This window comes from Platalea leucorodia (assembly GCF_965183815.1).
Source record: "Platalea leucorodia genome assembly, chromosome: 12".
In the NCBI taxonomy this organism is placed as follows: Eukaryota; Metazoa; Chordata; class Aves; order Pelecaniformes; family Threskiornithidae; genus Platalea; species Platalea leucorodia.
The window spans coordinates 17,232,805-17,252,988 of record NC_138834.1 but is presented as its reverse complement, the minus strand read 5'-3'; the positions used below and the strand labels follow the sequence as shown (position 1 = coordinate 17,252,988).

The 20,184-nt window shown below is 42.4% G+C and overlaps 2 protein-coding genes across 2 annotated transcripts; both read left to right on the top strand.

Moving 5' to 3' along the window:
* Positions 1-631: 631 nt before the first annotated feature.
* LOC309596579 (solute carrier family 2, facilitated glucose transporter member 11-like) lies at positions 632-9,558 on the top strand (the record flags this gene model as incomplete). The annotated part of the gene is made up of 12 exons (XM_082324955.1): positions 632-655; positions 2,807-2,905; positions 3,351-3,511; positions 5,104-5,228; positions 5,477-5,606; positions 6,185-6,333; positions 6,893-7,080; positions 7,229-7,339; positions 7,849-7,950; positions 8,111-8,186; positions 8,887-9,014; positions 9,352-9,558. 12 exons carry the CDS (start codon positions 632-634, stop codon positions 9,556-9,558), a joined length of 1,500 nt encoding a protein of 499 aa, XP_082181081.1.
* A 2,561-nt stretch (positions 9,559-12,119) lies between these two features.
* Positions 12,120-17,341, top strand: LOC309596525 (macrophage migration inhibitory factor-like; the record flags this gene model as incomplete). The annotated part of the gene is made up of 3 exons (XM_082324826.1): positions 12,120-12,227; positions 16,362-16,534; positions 17,275-17,341. The coding sequence occupies 3 exons, from the start codon at positions 12,120-12,122 to the stop codon at positions 17,339-17,341; spliced, it is 348 nt and encodes a 115-aa protein (XP_082180952.1).
* Between the last annotated feature and the right edge of the window lie 2,843 nt (positions 17,342-20,184).

Genomic DNA, 20,184 nt, shown 5'->3' with positions numbered 1-20,184 from the left:
TTGAATCTTCCTCTCCCAGCAAAGGGAAATCAGCTGCTATTAAATATTTAGCTGGTCAAACCTGGTGTGCCACTGCAGAATAGTCAAGTTTATACCCCATTCCAACATGACAGAGCATTTCAATTCCTTTAAGTAATGATTAAGTTACGATGTGCTCCAGTTGCCGTCACGTGAAGAGAGAATAGCTCTTTCCTATTATATGCCAAAGTCCTACAGTTCACTGTCCAAGCCCCACCTAAGATTCCCAACAGATAACTTTGTCTTTATGTTTCTCAACTTATACTGAAAATGAACCGAGTTATGATTATTGGAATAATGTTTAAAATCGATGTCTCAGTTCCCTATCCTCCCAGCACAAGGCAGAGTTCATGAAGTTTACAGGTTCCCCACAAAGGAGACCATCTTGTTTACTTGGGCTAGACACAACCATTGGTTGAAATATTTAATCCAACAATTCTAAACTTTGTACAACAGCTGAAATACGTGTAATTAACTCAAAAACCTCTGAAGTAAAGTTTAACTTCAATAACATGGGACTAGTTCACTGGCACTGCTATTGCATAATGCGAGCATTTGGTTCTTTTGGCGGGTACTAGCCAGTGAGCAACAGGAATCAGCTCTTTGATAGGAGATGGCTACCTTCTTCTCTGACCTGGTGAGTAGCTGGTCACTTTTTCTCAGGGCTCTGACTTACAAAGGACAAAGCTAACATAATACTAAAGATCCAGATTCCTTAAAGATTGTAAGCTCTTTTGGGACAGAGACCATCTTTCTCTTCTGCATTTAAAGATCACCATTTTTTCATGGGGCCATGAAAATCATGTTGCATGGTCTTTTCCGTGCAACAAGATAAGATAAGATAAGATAAGATAAGATAAGATAAGATAAGATAAGATAAGATAAGATACAAATAAAATAAAATAAAATAAAATAAAATAAAATAAAATAAAATAAAATAAAATAAAATAAAATAAAATAAAATAAATAACATAAAATAATAATAATAAAAAAACCCAGAAGTCCTAGCAGTTCCACCACTGACAATGCTACTGTATTTTTGTCTTCTGAATTACTGAAAACAATACTAATTATCAAGCACTCTAACCACTTCCCAAAGTAATGAATAGATTAACTGTACTGCAAAAGGCTAAGAAATTCGTGACATAAGCTTTAAAATAAATTACTTTCCTCATTTCATCCAAAGATAATTAATACTATCCATCAAGAGTTTCCATAGTCTTAAGCAGGGAAGAAGTGATAAGTATTTCTTGCTCCATTTCTCAACTGCCAGCAAGAAGCTATTTTGCTTTCCTTTTTAAGTATTAAAATTGTTAATTTGTAAGCCTGTCGCAAAAAAAAGGAAGAGTGAGAAGGTGAGTTCTTAATTTGTTTGAATGCTTTTGCCAATTAGAAAATCCATTGAATTTGAGACAGGATTTTTAAGGAAATTTAGAGTCTTCTGGTCCATAGCTTCTTGGTTATTGTCATGTGATAACTTGGGAAATCAGCCGTGGACTAATTAAGCAGCAAGCTCTTGAAAGATGGACCTAAGAACCATAAAAAGGAGCATTCTTCTAAGTATCTCCCAGTCCAGCATTATTCACCCTTGCGTTATTTTGTTCCTGCCTGATTGCATTTTCTACCAGCTTCTCTTCATCCAGGCACTGATCTCCAAAAAGCTCTGAGCTCGTGAAGTTCATATCTGACATTAAAAGAACACAGAGCACAGTGTCCTCTGTACAGAGACTCTGTGACTGTCCTGGTCTGTGACGTGCTGAATAAAAAGGGAGAGGCAGTGAAACCCCAAAGGACCCTGCACAGAACCTGGTGGGGCTAAAATCACAATTGTCCTAGGTTTGGTCTGCTGGTACGGTCTAAGCTGTTTGAGGATAGCTCCATCTAGCTTTGCAGGCACTGGGAAACAGGACGGATGACCAGTGGTATCACATACCTCGAAAAGGGCTGAGCAGTTACATGTTCTGTTTTGCCTTATTTACAGTTTAAATTATTTCATTCATCAAAGCAGCCAGTGTATCTCAGTCCCTAATCCTTGACCAAGGAAATTATAGACGCACAGTATCTCCCTAGCCTGGAAGATGCCAAACCCTTCAATACGCAAGCACATACTTTCATGGTTAAATGAGTGGAAAAAATAAAATACCAAGAAAGGAGAAATGATATCGCAAATCAAAGTCAGGAAGATTTTTGTTTTAATGCAATTACAGGGGCTATTCCAAATTATTATCTTCTCTTTGTAGTCCATGACTTTCTGAAAAAGTTGAATGTTAAAAGGATCTTTTCTTTATTATGCTTAAAGATATGACATAGTCAGAAATTAAAGCAGAGAGTACAATAAAATGTTGTTGATTTTTAATGCTGTACTTTTGTGGTACAACATTATGGTTTGATGTACATCGGTTACTGCAGATTGCAGACAAGGGAACTGATTCCCTCTTCCCCACCTCCAGGACGGCCACCTTTATCCAGCCAACCTGTCAGGTATTGCAGGCAGACAGCGAGAACTCTGCTATCGGGAGCACTTGTTAAAACTCCTTCTCCTTCTTGCACTCAGAGTGGTGGATTATCGCTCCTATACTAGCACCTAGTCTTGCTATGGCACTGCGGCTGATGATTGTACTTCGGCAGTAGGTTAGAGGGATTTGGAGAAAACGTTTAAATCCGAGAGGATTTGAAGTGGACGATGCAGGTTTCCAGAGGGGAAGGACAAGTGTGGCTAAAAGACTCTGGCTCTGCTCAAAACTAGATTAATGAGAAGCTGATGGAGCATTTTATTTTTGCTTTGCAGGTTCAGTTCCGGGGACTATTTCAAATGATCTTAGTCCTGGGAATTGGTGGTAGTTTCCCATATGGATTCCACATTTCTGTCATCAACTATCCTTCTGTGGTAAGTAGCCATCTCCCTGAGGTTGAAAACACAAAATGTAGAGCCTGAGCTTGCCATTCCCGCATAATTTCAAATTTACTGAGCATTCAGCTGATACATCTGTGCCTTTTCTTTGGGTAACAGTAACATCAAATGTGTAGAGCACTTTTTCTCCTTCAAAGAACAGGACGGTACCTTCTGTTTTAAACAAATTGTTACCGTATAGCACACAAGGCTCCAAAGGAAGGCAGAAAATGTGCTTTTAGCATGCTTCCTCAGGAAGCTTACTAACTGACACAAACCTGAAGATTTTGCAATGTCATGTCAGCTAACTTGTTTTACTAGGAAAGTTAGTCTCGAAAGAAGTCTAATATTAGAACCACAGCCTACATCTGAAGTACAACAGCCAAATAGTATGAAGGGATCTTATACCCATTGTCCAGTCAAATCTCATTTTATTTTTCAGCACATCAGGAAGTTTATTAATGAAACCTGGATAGAGCGACATGGCTCTCCCCTCCATCCTGAGACAATCATGCTGTTGTGGTCCTTCACTGTGTCTGTTTATGGGATAGGAGGATTCCTGGGGAGCCTCTGCTGTGGCTACCTGACTACAAAATACAGGAAGTGAGTGTTTCTCGTAGCCGCTCAATAGTCAGACGGTGCAGGGCGACACCAAGGTGAACAAACAAACAAACAAACCTCTTCTTGGTTGGAGCAGTCTGATTGAAGACTAGACTGATTTGGTTTGCTAGCACGTCCAGCTCTTCCAAGTAGCAATCAGTCTTTTACCTTGTTTATCTGCTCTCCCCAGTGAACTGTATTTCTGTAAAGGATGCATTCATCGTCACATCACCGGATCGGTGCCTCTGGGAGTGGCAGGATAGTGCACCTGCCTCGTGTTCTCTCCAAGATCCCCTATGACTCTCATAAAGATCTCCCAAGCTCTGCAAACCCTCAAAAAGGAGCTGCGTGTCTCGTGTTGTAACACGTTATATGCAGTTACTCTAACCACCTGGAAACCGCTGTGTGGAAGATACCCTTAAGTGACAGAGTCAGATTTCCATTTAAATACACTCATTCTGGGGTGATGAAATTATATTAAATATTCAGATCTAATCTAATGAAAATGTGAACAGAATAGGAAAAAATTAATTGCCTGTAACTACGCTGTAAAGAGACAATTAGCACCAAACAAATTATCCAAGGGACATCTCTGTTCTTGGCAATCCGTTTTACTGAAAGTCAGTTCCAAACTATCTTTCCCACTGGCTGGAGGAAGGATTCCTCACCCGTCTGGTCTGTTCTCAGTGCCTTGTGTGTAACACCACTAATTTCATTTGCAGAGAAATTGGCAAACATTTCTACTTGGTGTGACCCACTTAAAGATCTGCTCCACAACCCACTGATCCAGAGGCCCCTCATATGGGTCTCAACAAACCATCTTAGCCTGCCTGCAATTGTGTTCTTTCCTATCAGGTAAGTGCCCCCAAGAAATTTCTTGTGGGACACTGCCTCATCCCACACTGACAGGGTCTCCCAAGACTGGAAGAAAGATCACACGCTTCTCCCATGGGTTATTTAACACAAGATAACCCAATGGCTGAATCACAGCCTTCTAACTAGAGGATCTCTGTGAATGCCTACTGTGTGCAAGAGGACTCTTGTCTAGCAAGCATCACAGCAAAACAGCTGAGTGCAAAAGACTTTGATCTGAGCCTGAGACGTCAGGGTTGTGAACATACCAGCCCACAATTCACACGGAGTGTCTTTTGAAATATGCCTCTCAAAACTCTTTCTGCCATCTCAGATCACATCCATTTAGCCAAGAGTGTCTCGAATATGAGCCATTCTAGAGTGGGAGCCATGGACTCAGATTATTTCTGGGGAACAACCTGACATTTTATGAGGAGTTCTAGCCCTTTAAAAATCTTGGTGACAACCTGGGGCCAGTTCTTTGAGCTCTTTCCCCACTTGTACTGTGGAAATGCTGATGAAGTGTTCCAACTGTGTAAATTCTAAGCTAAGAAATATTAATGAATTCAAATATAAAGGATCCTGAAATTTTAAAGAATCACTTCGACTGTCCAAAGTCAAAATTTTTTCAGCCATTCCTCAAAACAGCAGGAATCGCTGTACACAGCAAGACTAGTCAAAAGAGTACAAGACATTCTCATTTCACGCTAAATTCTCGTGCGCTTTTTTTTTTTTTCCCCCAGAAAAAAGTGCCAAATGTGCACCAACCTGATCATGCTGGTAGCTGCGCTTTTCATGGCCTTCAGTAAAACAGCCAAATCCTTCGAGATGATTCTGGTCGGACGCTTTCTCTATGGCATTGGTACAGGTATGTGCTCATATGCTCAGAGCAAGCATCCTTGCTGTCCCAGCACTGTCTCTACAGGCATTGCCTTTCTTGGAGAATGACTTTTAAAGCAAATATACCAGACAACAAAAGTGAATGACATCATCCCTTTTGCAAGAAATTTTAATCCAAATACCAGAGTGAATGGAAACAATTTAAGAAAGGATGGAGTCAGAAAGTTAAGCTTTTCTCAGTATTTTAACAGTCATTTATCCTCTTCTGTGTTAAAGGTTTTTCTCTCAATATACATCCTCAGTATGTAGGAGAGATTTCACCCAAGAAGCTGCGTGGATTTACCAACGCCACAGTTTCCGTTTTTCTGACACTGGGAAAACTCACAGGACAGGTTATTGGACTCAGGTAAATGCTCCAATTTTTCTATCAGGTTACACTAAAAGTAGTAGAAATCTTTCTATAACCGTAGCCTCTCACCTAGTCAGTGACTGAGAAACCCTCTCATCTTCCCCAAAACAGGCCTTAGCCTAGGCCAGAAGAAAAGTTTTGATCATATGTGAGGCAAACATATAGTTTTAAATATAGGAGAAAGAAAAATTGATTACTCATAATCTGATTTCTTCTTATTTCCACACCCTTTCTACTAGGCGACTTCCCCTTCAAAATTTACTATACTTACATTAAAAGTCTTAGCAAAATGTTTTGGTCCTGTGGTCAAACAGTGGTCAAATCAGTCTCATGAGCTCTCTGGACATTATATTGGATCCTAATGATATTTAGAAAGTTTTTCAAAATGCCAAATAATTTCTTTAAAATTGTCAGAAATAAAAATAGCCAAATTTTTGAAATTTGCTGAATTACCAATTCAGGTATTTGCTCCACTGCACCCTTGAATGGAATCTGAGCAGCCGTCATCACTCACTCACTTTCTGAACATTCACTCCATTATTTCAACATAATTTTGTTTCACATACACTTTCCAGGGAGATTTTAGGAAGCGAAGCTTTGTGGCCATGGTTGTTAGCATCTAGTGGACTTTCAGCATTGGTTCAACTGGTTACCCTCCCATTTTTCCCTGATTCACCATCCTACCTCCTGATACAGAAGGGTGACGAGGAAGCCTGCAGGAAAGGTAGAGTGTCTGCTTCCCTCACTTACTTCACCTCATTTGATATGTTAGAGTGACAGCCTCTGCAGAAGACAAGAAAGCAGGGCAGAGCTGAGCAGCACAGTGCAGTGCCATGGAGTAATAGCAGAGGCAGTTCTAAATAAAACAGTTGAGGTACCTACGGCAATACATCTGTATTGACCAGGGGCCCTACTCAGTCTAATTTAATCAGTTAAGACAAGAAAGATAGACATATATTAGCATGTCTAACATTTCCCTCTTTGGTGGGAACTATTTTATTTCTTTAAAGGATATGGTTTAGGCAGTTCATTTTTTATTAAATAAAATGTACTTCAATGCTTACTTTGTTTACAATTAAGTCAACATTAGAAAGATATGCTACACTGACAACTAGAGAAACAAAATTCTTCCGTTCGCCTACTGCCCCAGACCCAAGCAGACGGCAGAAGCAGACAGCACCACCACCTATGCCAACGGACAGGCAGACTAGAGGGTTTGACGTAACCACTCGTGACGGAGCTATCCTGGTAGAATAACCCACGCCCCTCTTTCGCCCCAACAGCCATCAGGAAGCTCTGGGGGGACGGAGACCATCAAGCAGAAATTGATGACATTATGAAGGAGAAGGTTGCAATGACGAGCACGAAAACCTTGCGTGTCCTCGAAGTAATAAAAGAGCGATCTTTGCGCTGGCAACTTTACATCTTGATGACTGTCATGACCACCTTGCAGCTGTGTGGAATCAATGCAGTTGAGTGCTCTCTTTATCCCCAGAACACGAGACAGCTCTAGGCAGCGTTACAAACCCCTCTAAGGTACCGGCTGTTACACCAGCTTAGAATTGCATCACAATTGCAACACTTTTTTCACAGGTGCATTTCCTCTCTGCATTTTTCAGATATACTTCTACTCTTTTGAAGTATTCCACACAGCCAAGTTTGAAGAATACCTTATCCCATACGTGTCCCTGGGAGTTGGGTTGTGTGAATGCTTATCCTCTATACTGTGTGTAAGTCTTCTCAGACTTGAGTCTGAAGGAAAAATTTAATGTGGTCAACAACTGTACTTTTCCTTACTTATGACTGGGCTCGGGGAAGATTTGCATAGCCTAAGACACATCTTCCTGCTTCTGCAAAGCCACATGCAGGATAAAAGGCAGCTCTTTTCCCAAATTATTTGCACAACTGTATATCTTTAGACTTATTTTTATTCTGCAAAATAATTTTCTGATGTTCTGGATTAGATATGTGTATGCATGTGTGCACAATTCGATATACACCAGCACGCAAGAAAGAGAACTGCCTAAAAACAGCCTAGGGTTGATCAATAAATACAGCTTAATTAATAATAAATTAGCTTTGAATAAGCTAATAAAATTCATTAGAAATTAAGAGATTCTCAAATGACCTTGACTTCTGACTATTATTCAGATAAGTCTTCTGAGGAGAACACATGGCGAGGAGAGGAATTATTTCATTTGAGAACTGGGATTTATGACCTGTATTTTTTGCTTTTCAGAGCACCCTTATAGACCGATTCGGGAGGAAGGTGCTGCTATGGGGAGGATACACACTGATGTGTTCTGTGCTAGCGCTCCTTACCATGACCCTGTCGCTGCAGGTAAAGAGGCAGCAGCTGGCTACTTACCCAGCATCAGCCCACCCTTCTGGTCTCGCCTCACAGGATATGTACAAAAACTTGAGTCGGTGGCAGAAAATACAGAGCTCTGCTATTCTGTCATGTGTCTAACGGCTTGATATCACTGGTTTCTCACTTTTAGCATCAGTTTTTCTGGATGCACTACTTCAGTGTTATCTTGATCTTCCTCTTCGTTATCTTCTATGGAATTGGACCATGTGAGTACGTCAATGGCAATGCTGGGAGGACATTTTGTATCATATTGGTTGGTGACACAACTGGCAGAGGAAGAACAATCTAGTCCCATGGTAAAAAGTTGTGGAAGTTAAGGAGGGAAGGCCAGATATGTCCAAGTGGGAGACGGGAAAAGGATACAGACACCTCAAATTTTATTGCTGATCACAGGATGTAAATAATTTAAAATACAGTATGGTCTTCTCCAGAGGGTTTGAGACAGAAATTTCAGAACAATTTTTAAAATACTCATCTAAAAACAGGATTCTGGGCATTGCCAGGTACATCATAGTAATCATACCCTTCATTAACTTAGTGAGTTAAGCTTTATGCCTACCAACATGCTTCAGGTGGAACTGACCACAGGAGCCAAAATGGGAGTTGGTTTTATAAACTGCTGCGCTAATAATGGCTACCAGTGCAATATGGAACTGCACAGATCCACTGGCACCAGAAAAAGGATTCCAGTGTGTACGAAGGAAAACTAAATTAACAGCTGAAGTCCTAACTTCACAGCTGTAGTAGTCCCTTTCTGGAATCAAGGTCTTTCACCACAGCAGCGGCCACCTGCAGCAGGCCACCTATTCTGCCCGTCTGCCATTTTCTACCACTGCCATTGTGAGGATCTGCATCAGGAGCAAGGAAACAAGTACACCTGCTTTGTGTTTTGCTTTTCTTTTTCAGCTGGAGCCACTATATCTATCATGGTTGAAATCTTCAGCCAGTCATTCAGACCATCAGCCTTTCTGATTGTGGGCTGCATCAACTGGATGGGACTGTTTGTACTTGGGATGATTTTTCCATCGATTGTTGTAAGTGACTCTAACTGGATCCCTCCCTCCAGGCTAATCCGCTTCTGAACGCTGACAGGGAGCAAAATAATAGCAATATATTGCAACTACATGCAAAGCTTAGAGCTCTGTCCAAACACCGAACCTGCTCAGGAATCCCCCAGGCCTGTCAGAGGAGCAGCAGTTGGACTCAGGTCAAACGTGGCCAGTGGAAACTCCTGGTTTGATACGCATCCTGGTTTGTGTATTGAGCACACCTTTGAATTTTAATTAGTAAGACACAGACTTGCACCCAAGGGCAGGGAAATAGAAATGAGATTCTTATTTTCCTTACAGTGTCTTCCATTTCTGCTTGCAGGATAACCTTGGACCCTTCTGCTTCCTTATCTTTTTGGGAATCCTTGCTTTATCAGCAATTTTCATCTACCTGTATCTCCCTGAGACCAAGGGAAAGTCAATCATGGAAATAAAAGCAGAGTTCAACAAGCTGAATTTTGGAAAAAAAGAAACCTCAGTCACTGAAAATAACTTTCCTAAGGAACAGTTGTTCTGCACCAAACTCTGAATGTTCAGAGGAGAAATTTGCATCTCTTAGAAAAGACAGGAAACAATGTTGCAACAGAACTAAGCAAGAAACATTAAAAACAGACTGCAAGTTCTGCGGTGTCTTATTCTTTTTTTTCTTTTTTTTTAATATAGATATGAAATTCATTATGCTAGAGTTTTATTTCTTGCTGTTATCTAAATATTTTCACAGGAAATTTCATCACTCCGTTTTAAGATCTACTGGATATAACAAGATTTTTTCTTAAAAAAAAAAACCTCTTATGCTAGTCTAACTTATGAAGTTTTAAAACATTTTGTTATCAGTCCACAGGGCCCAAATCCTGCTACAAGAAGGCACCTACGGGCTCTGCTCACAGCCCTGGCCCCACAACCCCGGGCCTCAGGTGGTCTCTCCTGTTCCCAGGAGCCCTGCCCGATGCCGCAGACACCTGCACAGTTTGTTACTGAGCTTTCCTAAACAAGACCTCGCTAGCTCTAAGCACCTCAGCACCAGGAAACTGCTAACAAATAGGTCAGAGCATCAGAAATGTGAAGGAGCAGGTGAAGTAATTTAAGAAGACAAACCAAGGGAAGGAAGGATTAAGAAGGCTAAATGATCGTCAGTCATGAGGCTGGGGAAACACAGCAGTCTAAAATATTTGCCTAGCAGGCTGACGGAGGAAAAGCTAGATAAGTGGTTTAGGGTGACCCAAGCAGATGTGGGTTCAAAACTGAGCACAGTAAATCAGGAAAAAACGTTCCTGACATGGTAGCAGGGAAAAAATAGTGAAGGACGGTGCAACAGTCCTTCTGGAGATGTAATGGAAATCTCAGTGGAGAACACCCTGGTAACTCTAGGCAGGAGAAGGACCTGCCAAACAGAGTTATCATCCTATGCAAAAGAAGTAAAATGGTTCCTATAAAATAAAGCACACTCCCAAGAGCATCTGTGGTGTTTAAGGATCTGATTTCCAACCTGGTACAGAAGCTTCTGGGAATTACATCAGATGTTTTCAGAGAAGAAAGATTTTGTTTTGGAAATGTTTTTCTTGTTACGTAAGCAAGCTGCGAATAACTAGTGATCATTGTACCCAGCAGAAAAAATAGGTTGTGAGGTTCATTGAAAATACAGTCTGAGTTTTTCCAAGTGACCACTAACAACTACAGTATGATTTGTGACTAAATGCTTTGGATCATGCCACCCGCTTTCAACTAATCACTGAAGATTCATCAATATTACAAACAGCAGTTCCTCTCCTTACAGGTGGAGCTGTCACTTGAGTTTGTTTTTAATGCTTTGACACAGGAAACGTGCCCTGAAAATTCTGTTTGTACAAACAGTCTTTATTTCTGGATTTTTTTTTCAAGATTTTCATTATTTTCAAAATGCTTTGGATACAGGAGATGCAATCCACAAACACGGGCTGTAGATGAACACTGGCACATAGTAATTCATCTCCTGACTTTTTATTTGCTGGCGTTTTACAGCAAAGGTGCTACAGGGAAGGAACTGACTTAAAACCAACATACACCACACACTCAACTTAAGCATGTTCATATGGAGGTTTTCACTGATTAGAAGTATTTGTTGAAATTACACCATTGCAGTACAAGCATTTAGTGCAAGCTACAGAAAGCTCTCCCTCTTTTCTGCAGGCTGGGGAACTGAGTGAGTAGAAAAGCCCTTAGCTCACAGAAACTACTGGGCATAAAGACACCCATCACCTTTAACATGGAGAGATTAACAAACCGTCTATTTTATCCCCATCAGCATTTTCAACCTGCTTTCCCCACACACATCTCACTGCGAACACCCCCTACCAAATGCCTATGACCCCTCTAAATGACGTCTCTCATGTAAGACGCTACTAGGCAGCAAAGAGAACTGATCCCAGCTCTGCCACGTACCCCGCTCTGGATAAAACCCGCTCATTTTAGAAAGCCTGTGGATTTCCTCTCTCTCAGGAAATCCTGTTGACTGTTATGGGACTATTTGCACAACAAAGGTGCGAGCTGAAAACAAGCCTCCTATGAGTAGGCAGAATCCAGGGCTCACCACAGTGGAACATCAAGAGCCTGACATGACTTAGTCACGGTTCAGGGAAGGTTCCCACAACATGTGCTACTCGGGTTTTTCTGTTATGGTCTATTCTACAGAAAGAGTTCCCGACCTCACAATTGAGGCATCCATCTAAATTTTTTAAATAATTATAAGACTTGCATAAAGAAGCACATTATAACTCTCCCACTTTCAAACAGTCCCTGAAACACTTGCTTTTTCACTGGTTTTCATGATCAGGCTGTATCCGAATACAAGTGTCATTTTGGATGCTTTGATTTCCAGGGCACAAAAAGCCAGCTTTCCCTCGGAGGAGAGCTGCACACGGACTATCTGCGTTTGCAGCCTCGTCTCTCCCGAGGCACTCCCACCCCTCCAGGTGCACCCGAGGAAGGTACCACTGACTATTTGAAGGCTCCTGAAGTGCTTACTGGCACAGTGGGGTAAGCCATCTTGCAGGTGAGTTAGGAACAAAGCTGTGAACAAGGTGAGCTGAAAGAAAACCCTCTCGCAACCCAAAGATGCCTAAGTTCATTGTTAACACAAATATAACCAAGGATAAAGTTCCGGAGTCTTTCATGGGGGAGCTCACCCAGCAGTTATCAAAAGCAATGGGCAAACCAGCACAGGTAAGTCCGGATGCTCAAATGTTTTCTTTATTCAGTCAGCTGTGCCTATGCAATGAGCTATTTCTCAGTGACAGTCTCTATAAACTAATACAGCTAACGACTCACCAGTATTTAGAGCCTTCTCTCTGTACAAATGTCAAATACTTGTTTGCTGTAACTTAGCTCTGTTGAGGTCTTAAAACACTTGAAGTATTTAAATTAGCTTTGTATATGATGGTATTCCATGTAGGTCAAGGCACTGGATGTGTGTGGGTACGTGTGTACAGGTATCTCTCTGAATACCTCTCAAGAATCTAGCTGACCAAAAGCAAGCCTCACCCTCTAACTTCCTTGCAGAGTCCTGCTGAACATGTGTTTGTTATCTGCCACCAAATTGCCTGTAGCCTAGTGGTTACAGCTGAAGAAAAAAATAAGGTATTCAGCTTGCTTGGACATCTAGCAAAAATACCCATGTGACATCCTGCTGCTTGTAGTCAAAACACCAGAGTGAAATCCATCTGCTGGTTTCATTACCAAGCTGAGGGATTTTTACCTGCCAAAACCCATGGCAATATGCTACTGAGGTAAAGTACTGAAATACTGTCATTAAGGATCTTATAAGGTCTTTATAAGGCTTTTATTTTCTTAATTAATCCTGAAAGGTCACTAGTCACTGTATCAGTTGTTTACTGAAGTCTGCTGATGAATATGAAAAACAAAGTGAAAGTTTCTCTATAGAGCTGTAAGCTTTATAACATGAGCTAATCAGTTGCTGTAGCAGCAGTAACTTAAGTGAATCGGCTGTAGATCTTCAGCAGCTTGGTGAAGTACGCTTGCTATGTAATTCACTAGCAAATGAGTGTTTTCAGAAAATATTTCTTATTTTACTTTGGGAGTGATGCTTTGAAACCCTAGAAAGAATGAAGTTCTGGTGCCTACCGAAAGGATTCTGAGGGCTCCCCAGCAAACCCGTCTCTGCCTGCTGTGACACCTGAAGTTCTGCAGATCTTTGCTCCTCATGGAAACAAAGTGCTCTGAAAGGGCAGTCACCCTGCGCTGCTTAAAATGGCAACAGGGATCTCTGAACCTCTCAGCAATCGTTTGATAACTGCCACAGGTGGAAGTGTCCTAAGAAGGGGGAAAAATGGACCCAAAATTAAAAACCAAATGGGATAACCGAAAATATTTGAACAAACTTTGGAATGTCTTAAAAATGATAAGAAGAAAATTGTGAGCAGCTGGCATGGTTTTGTCAAAATCAGGAACACTTTAAGCAGTCCCACAGTAGTGTCTTATGCTCAGATCTAGTCAACGCTTCCAGTAATGACTCGGTAGACTGAGATGTGCGGGTGACAATAGCTTGTCATATGCACAGGAGAGAGAATTCAAGGAGACAGTAAGAGATATCTTCTCAAGTCAAGAAGCTTTCTTTGAATAGTTGATTAATAAGTCAAACTGCACAAAAGACAAAGAATAATTCATTAAAGAGGAAAGGATTTGGGGAGCTATTATGGGTTACAACATGAATAAGGGTTAAGACAATGCTTGGGAGCAGGGGAATTTCACTCCTGTTGTGCACAAGGTAGAAGTAAGCTTCAGCGGGAGTACTCCATCCAGCCTCAGGCCCTTTACTTTGAGAAAGAGGTAGACAGAGATGCAACAAAGGAAAAACGCTAAAGAAATAGGATAATTCAAGGATCAACAGACTTTCTGGCTCTTATGGAGAGAAGGAAGAGACAAGGACATCTTTTTTTTCTTCCTCAGCGGCATAAGGCAGGAAGCAGCCAGCTTGACTTGCAGCAAGATTTCAGCTAGTTCTTGGAGGACAATGTTAAGTTTCTGTGACTTCTAGTCAGATTCCGCATTGGACTTGTGCCATGGATCCCACCAGTGGTGGGATGGTTAATAGTACTGACATCTCTTTGACCGATTAGTTGTCGTCAGTTCAGCACTGATAATTAGAATATTTCTATTTGTTATTGTATGGCTGTAGACTTTACAAGGCAGTTGTATGTGGCTGGATGTCATCACCAAATTGATTTGATGTCGAGTTAAAAAGCTAATTGACCTGGAGAAGCTTGGGTCTACTGTGTCTCTTCCAGGCAGATTGTTTGATGCCTGATAAAGGGGCCCCTCTTTCTCCAGGGACAGTAATGGAGCTCTATGCAATCAACCAGTTTCATTAAACATGTAGGAAATCAATCTCTGCCAAATTTGACCAAAGTTAGTTATCTCGGGGAATAGTCAGAAGCATGTTTTAGGCTTGTATAAGCCTTGTCTCCACAGAAAGCAGGCTTAACTGTAAATGGGAGTAAGATTTCCCCGCGCCCCCCCCCCCCCCAACACATGCAGTACTATAATAAAATTCTTATGTAAAACTGATGTGTTCTATCCTCTTCAAAAAAACATTTTTTATCAGTCTAGCAAACAACTACTTGCTGTTGGGGGGGGTGTCAGCTGGTGGTTCTTGCATAACTGCTGCTGAATATAAAGCTAGACGCCAGGGCTGGGATGCAGCTGGAACAGGTTTGTGCAGCAGTGTGCAAGGGATATGCAATGGGACTTAGAATTATACAGGGAATACCAAAGAGATTTTTTGACGAGGACATGCAAGCTCTTTGTGACAAAGGAGGCAATAGGAAAGGGAGAGTCTCTTAGTTACAACACAGAAAGAAGGAAAGAATTAGGGTGGGCTGGAATGCAGAGCTTTCCTCTCGCAGGAAATGGTACCATTTGGAAAAATACTGATTTTTAATCAAATAGGGTTTGTTTTCTACTGGAAAAACTGTTCCAAACATTTTCAAACTTCTCTAAGAAGAAAATAATGCTGATTAACACTTCAGCTTGATTTTTTTTTTTTTAATAATAATCTCCTTCCAGGGTAGATGTTAAAGGCATATGTGTACCTACATTTGGCATAAAGTTGAGAGCACGGGGTGCCCAGCCAGAGGAGAACATGGCCAAGCGAGTGGTACCTCAGCAGGATCTCCTTGGCTTATCCTGTACTGCTGTGGTTTGATGCACCTTGCACCCAAACAAGCTCTAAGTGACAGCCAAGGCTAATTAGCCAGACAACTCCTGGTACTCAGGCTAGCTTGTTTTACCAAGAGGGTTAATTGCTGCTGACTTCCAACGATGCGCTGCTAATAAATGTGGGTAAGAACAGAACAGAATCCAGATGGATGCCAAAGGAACTGATCCCTGGATTCCCCCATGTGTGGATCTGACACTGTGTATTAGCAGCAGGGAAAACTGCAGGCTGGTCATATAATATTAACATAGATACTTTCTTCTGCTTTTCCTGCTATCAAGAACAAAAGTAGGATTAGGCTCTATTTTGTTTAATGAAGGGGATGCTGATTTAGACCTCTGCTGTGTCAGTTCACATTTACCTCAGCAGGGAAGACTGCAGCAGGAGCCAGTGAGGTGCAAAATCCCTCTGGAACGTAGGGCGGCAGCAATGCAATTGCACACCCCCACTCGCACCCAGCCTTCCCGCGCAGGCAGGGAGAGCCCGGCGGCTCAGAGGGGGCTCTGGAGGTATCGCAGGTCACTGAGCTCCTGGAGCACCTGAGCTTTCTACCCAAAATGCAGAGTCGGTAAAGATGATACTGCAGGGTCCTCCTTCCAACAGTGTACCTGGGCTGAGCATCCAGAACCCAGCCTTCAGTAGGTAATTGTGCACACTGGGGTTGAAGGTTGCAAGACAGCAGGCAGGGAAGGATCTTTGCCACAGGGTAACTTAAGAACAAGAGTGAACCTATTTGTATTTTAGTAAGTGGTGAAAAGCATCTCTGAGTGCCTGGGACTGTTTTTTTTGTTTGTTTGTTTTATATTTTATGTGCTGCTAGTACCCTTAGTTAAGAATACAGCCATTCTGCAATAGATGAAAGAATTGTGATGGCAGTGCCTGTTCCCAAATGGTATGTCATGGGAATGCGGTTCTATTTCATACCTTCTCATCTTTGTGACTTGCAGGGAAATATTTAGGAAGTCTGGAAGTGCAATGAAGTACACACAGGAGAATTTCAAAAGCATAACTGATAGGCATGCACCTTTTTTCACTGCAGTTTAGGTACACAAATACCTTCCTGGATTTTCAAAACTTTTCCTAACATGGCAAAGGAAAACAATACTCCTTTCTTCTTCCAACAGTATCTAGCAATACAGATCTCTCCTGACCAGCTGATGTCCTTTGGTGGCTCCGCAGACCCTTGTGCTATGTGCTTTCTCTATAGCATTGGCAAGATAGGGGAGCAGGAGAACAAGGTCTACACCAAATTTCTTTGTGACCTGCTGAACAAACAGTTGAAAATACCGTCTGACAGGTGAGCTCATGCAGCAGCTTGTCTGACATGACTTTCCACAGACTGTTAAAACTATTAATCCCAGACTTGTCCTTTGCTCTTCTTCTGTTAACATTCTGCTTGAAGAGGCTAAATGCCAAGTCAACAGAGCAACTCTCCAATTAAAAATAGGAAAGGAGCAATTATATGTGCTGCAACAGCAATACCCAGAAGCTGTAAAATACTCTTGGGTAAAATGGTGGAGGCTCAGGCACTGCACATACCCACAGATCTCCTATGTGCAAAAGCCCAGGTACAGACACGATAACCTGATGTTACTAAATTGATAACTTGAGTAACGTGTACCAACGCTTCCCTACTGACTGTGGGGTACAAGTGGAGGCCTGTTACAAAAGCTTCCACTTACATAACAGCATTTCTAGTCCTTTTCCTGAAGGTACACCAATCTGCTCCAGAAATGACTGTAAATAAAACACAGCATCCTGAGATCTCCTTAAAACAAGAAGCAGAAAAACACCGGGAACTCCAGAATGCAAGTAGACAAGGGGGAGAGGGGGTGTGGAATCTGTGACACTCGAACATGCCTGCCAGAACTTGCAAAAGGGAATGTCTAACTTGCTGAGATGCGGTGCAGGCCTGAGAAGAGTAAAGCCCTGGGGGTCAGTCTACAGCGTGGCCGCATGTGTCCTGCTGCAGCAACACCCTGGCCAGCCTGCAGCACTCTGCTCTCAGCAGCTAACGGGGTCTGTCTTCCCTTTCAGAATCTGTGTCAGCTTCTTTGACATCGGTGCTGGCAACGTAGGCTGGAACGGCACCACCTTTGCTTGAGGTGCCCTTGGGTGGTAACAGCTTATTCCTGAACCCTCACCGTGGTTTTTGAACACTGCAGTTCTAGTCATGTTACCTGTATTTGGCACAACTGTAAAAGTCAGTGGTGCCTTAGTCGCTGCTACCCAATGCTGTTTTAACATCTTGTCTGCTGCTTAATAAAAGTAAAAATCCAGCAGGAGCCTTATGACTGAGACTGTCTTGTTGTTCTGGACAGGCCTGTGGTTGAGATGGAAGGTGCTTTCTCAAAATAGTCTTAACAGAAGCTTTTCTGTTTTTAAAACAGTTTAGTCTTTTGTGTGAAGATGAACACTCCATTTGGATATGCCTTTGCCCTGTTCATGCCAAATTTAAACAGAACTATCTTGACCTGATTTCAAAATACGTTTAAGTCAATAGATGTGGCTATCAATGCGGCATATGGCCCTCTCTTCAAAAGGAGGAAATACATGATTGCCTCTTATTTAAAAGGGGTGGGATGCAGACCAGGTCCCCTTAGATCTTAACACTACATGGCCCTCTAGCTGCTTAGCAGAAAAACTCATGCTGCAAGTCTCCCAGGGCTCAGGACAGGCAGAGGGAGTAAGTAGAAAAAAAACACTGTTCCCTGTTCTGCCCTCCCCTTTTCAGCCATTGAACAATTTGCAGTGACAGTGAAGATGAGGGCACAGCTCAAAATGAGGCAGAGGCACAGTGAGCCATTCCCAGAGGCCAAAGTAATGAATTAATTACAAAAGGAAGATTTCCATATAAATATTTATTATTTGAGCCTGGGCGAAATAAGAGCATTTGCTTCCAAAGTAAAATAGAAAGACTGAGTACAGATCTGTTTCCTGAATCTCTGAAATTAGGTGTATTGTGACTTTTTTTTTTTTTCTGGAAGAACAAACCCATCTGACAGCTGCTCTGAGCATCCCATTTTGTCCCTATCACAGCTTTGCTTTGCAGCCACAGTCTTTAAATACAAGCCTATACCTCAACCTGCAAAAATGTTTTGTTGAGGTAACAAGTGAAAGCTGTTTTGGTGAATCAAAGCAGCACAGCCAATGAAGCAACATGCTACTTAGCATCTAAGTACAGTATATCTTATTAAATATTTTTCATTCCACTTAACGCCTTGCAGAGCTGCCCAAGAAAGGAAGACCTGGCACAAGGCAGGTAGTCTTTTGGCAGAACTGCTTGTGGAGAATGGCTGCAAAGCCCCTAAACACAGCAGGGTCTTCCATGGGGAGGCAGTTTCCTTCTCCAGAAATCAATCTGCCTTCCTCGTAGAGGCACCTGCTCAAAGAATGCTGCCTCTGCCCGTTCTTGCAGCCACAGCACCAGCATTCTCTGATGCTCTCCTGGCTCCTCCTCCCTGGTCCAGTTGCTCTGTGCTCAGGTTTTGACTGTGATGCAGGTGAGTGTGTACAACTGCCACCTGGGAGTGCCCCAGCCCTGCTATTTGCAGCCAGCCTCCAGGAGAGGCTTCAGCCTGCCCCACGTGCCTTCACAAGCCTTTCTATGCTAGATGCTTTCAGTCTTACTCTCAGAGCATCCAAACCCTGAAATGTGAGTTCTTAAGGTACCTCATGGCACAAGCACAGTTAAGACCACCTCTACTCACTAAGAATCCTTGTACTCTCTAATAGGGCATGTAAAAGCTGTCTTTGTCTCTGGGACATCATTAGAGTGCTCCTTGACATATTTCTGTAAAACATTTTACCTTTCATTTTTTTGCTCTTAGACACATTTCTTCATTGTTCTTACTTTAATCACAAGCAATTGTGTTTTAAAGCTCATGCTGCGCATTTGGAAAATGTATTATGAATACATGAGTGTGGAGCAATCCCGTGAGGGAGGGGTGCATACATACACACTGGTATTTGGTTAACTTCTAAAAATGCATCTTTAGAAGCTATGAAAATGTATGCACTGCTTCTTCCTTAGTCAAAGGGGCAAAAGAGAATTAAATTGTGGATGCCTTTCCATTGTGTGGCAGCATGGCCAGGGTCTGTCGCTTTGGGCCTGGCAGGCCACAGAGCAAGCACACCCGTGGTGACATTCTCTCAAGTTTCTCTCCCTGCGCTGCCAGAATTCCCACCCTATCTCCATGCAACAACTCTGGGGGGCAGGAAGGTGGGAGGAATACGTGGCACTATGCAATGGCAGGGAGCCGATGATATTAGTTCTTAATAGCGCTGTTAATCACTAAAAAAAAAAAGTGCTCCAGTCCTGCCAGATCTCAGTGTTACAGCCTGTGCCACTCCAAAGCGCTCCCACACAATGCCATCCCTTATTCTTTGTTCAGAGCTGTGTGTTCACATGCATAACACACACGTGTGGTCAAGCTTTCTAGCAGCAGCAGTGCTGGGACTTTGTTAAAAATTAGCATGTGCTCGATTCCTGCGTGTAAAATGTCTGTGTGGAGAGGGCTCTGGGCTTGAGTCTCTTTAGCCTCTTCCCGTGAGTCATCTGAAGCAGCAGAGCCGGGCTGCAGCCTCAGCAGCGCAAGAGGCAGGGTGGGGAGTCGTGCCCTCTGCAGCCTACGTGCATCGCATCACGCAGCCCAGCCACGCAGCCCAGCGGAAGGCTTCTGTCTCAGGCCGCCTCTCACCTCCGAACACACACGCGCCATTTCATTTCTAAGCAAAAAAAGACCACTTCTGCCTTTTTCCAGTAGAAAAATACGATGTGAAAATGAGGATGCTGAGGAGTAATAGATGACTTTCAGTTTGACCAAAAAACGTTAGAGAATAATTAACGTGCCAGCAAGTCAGACATTTCTGCTTACATAGTGTTAAAGCTATGCACACCGTTAAAACAAAAAACGTACAAATGTGCCTTTATTTTGCAAAAGAAAA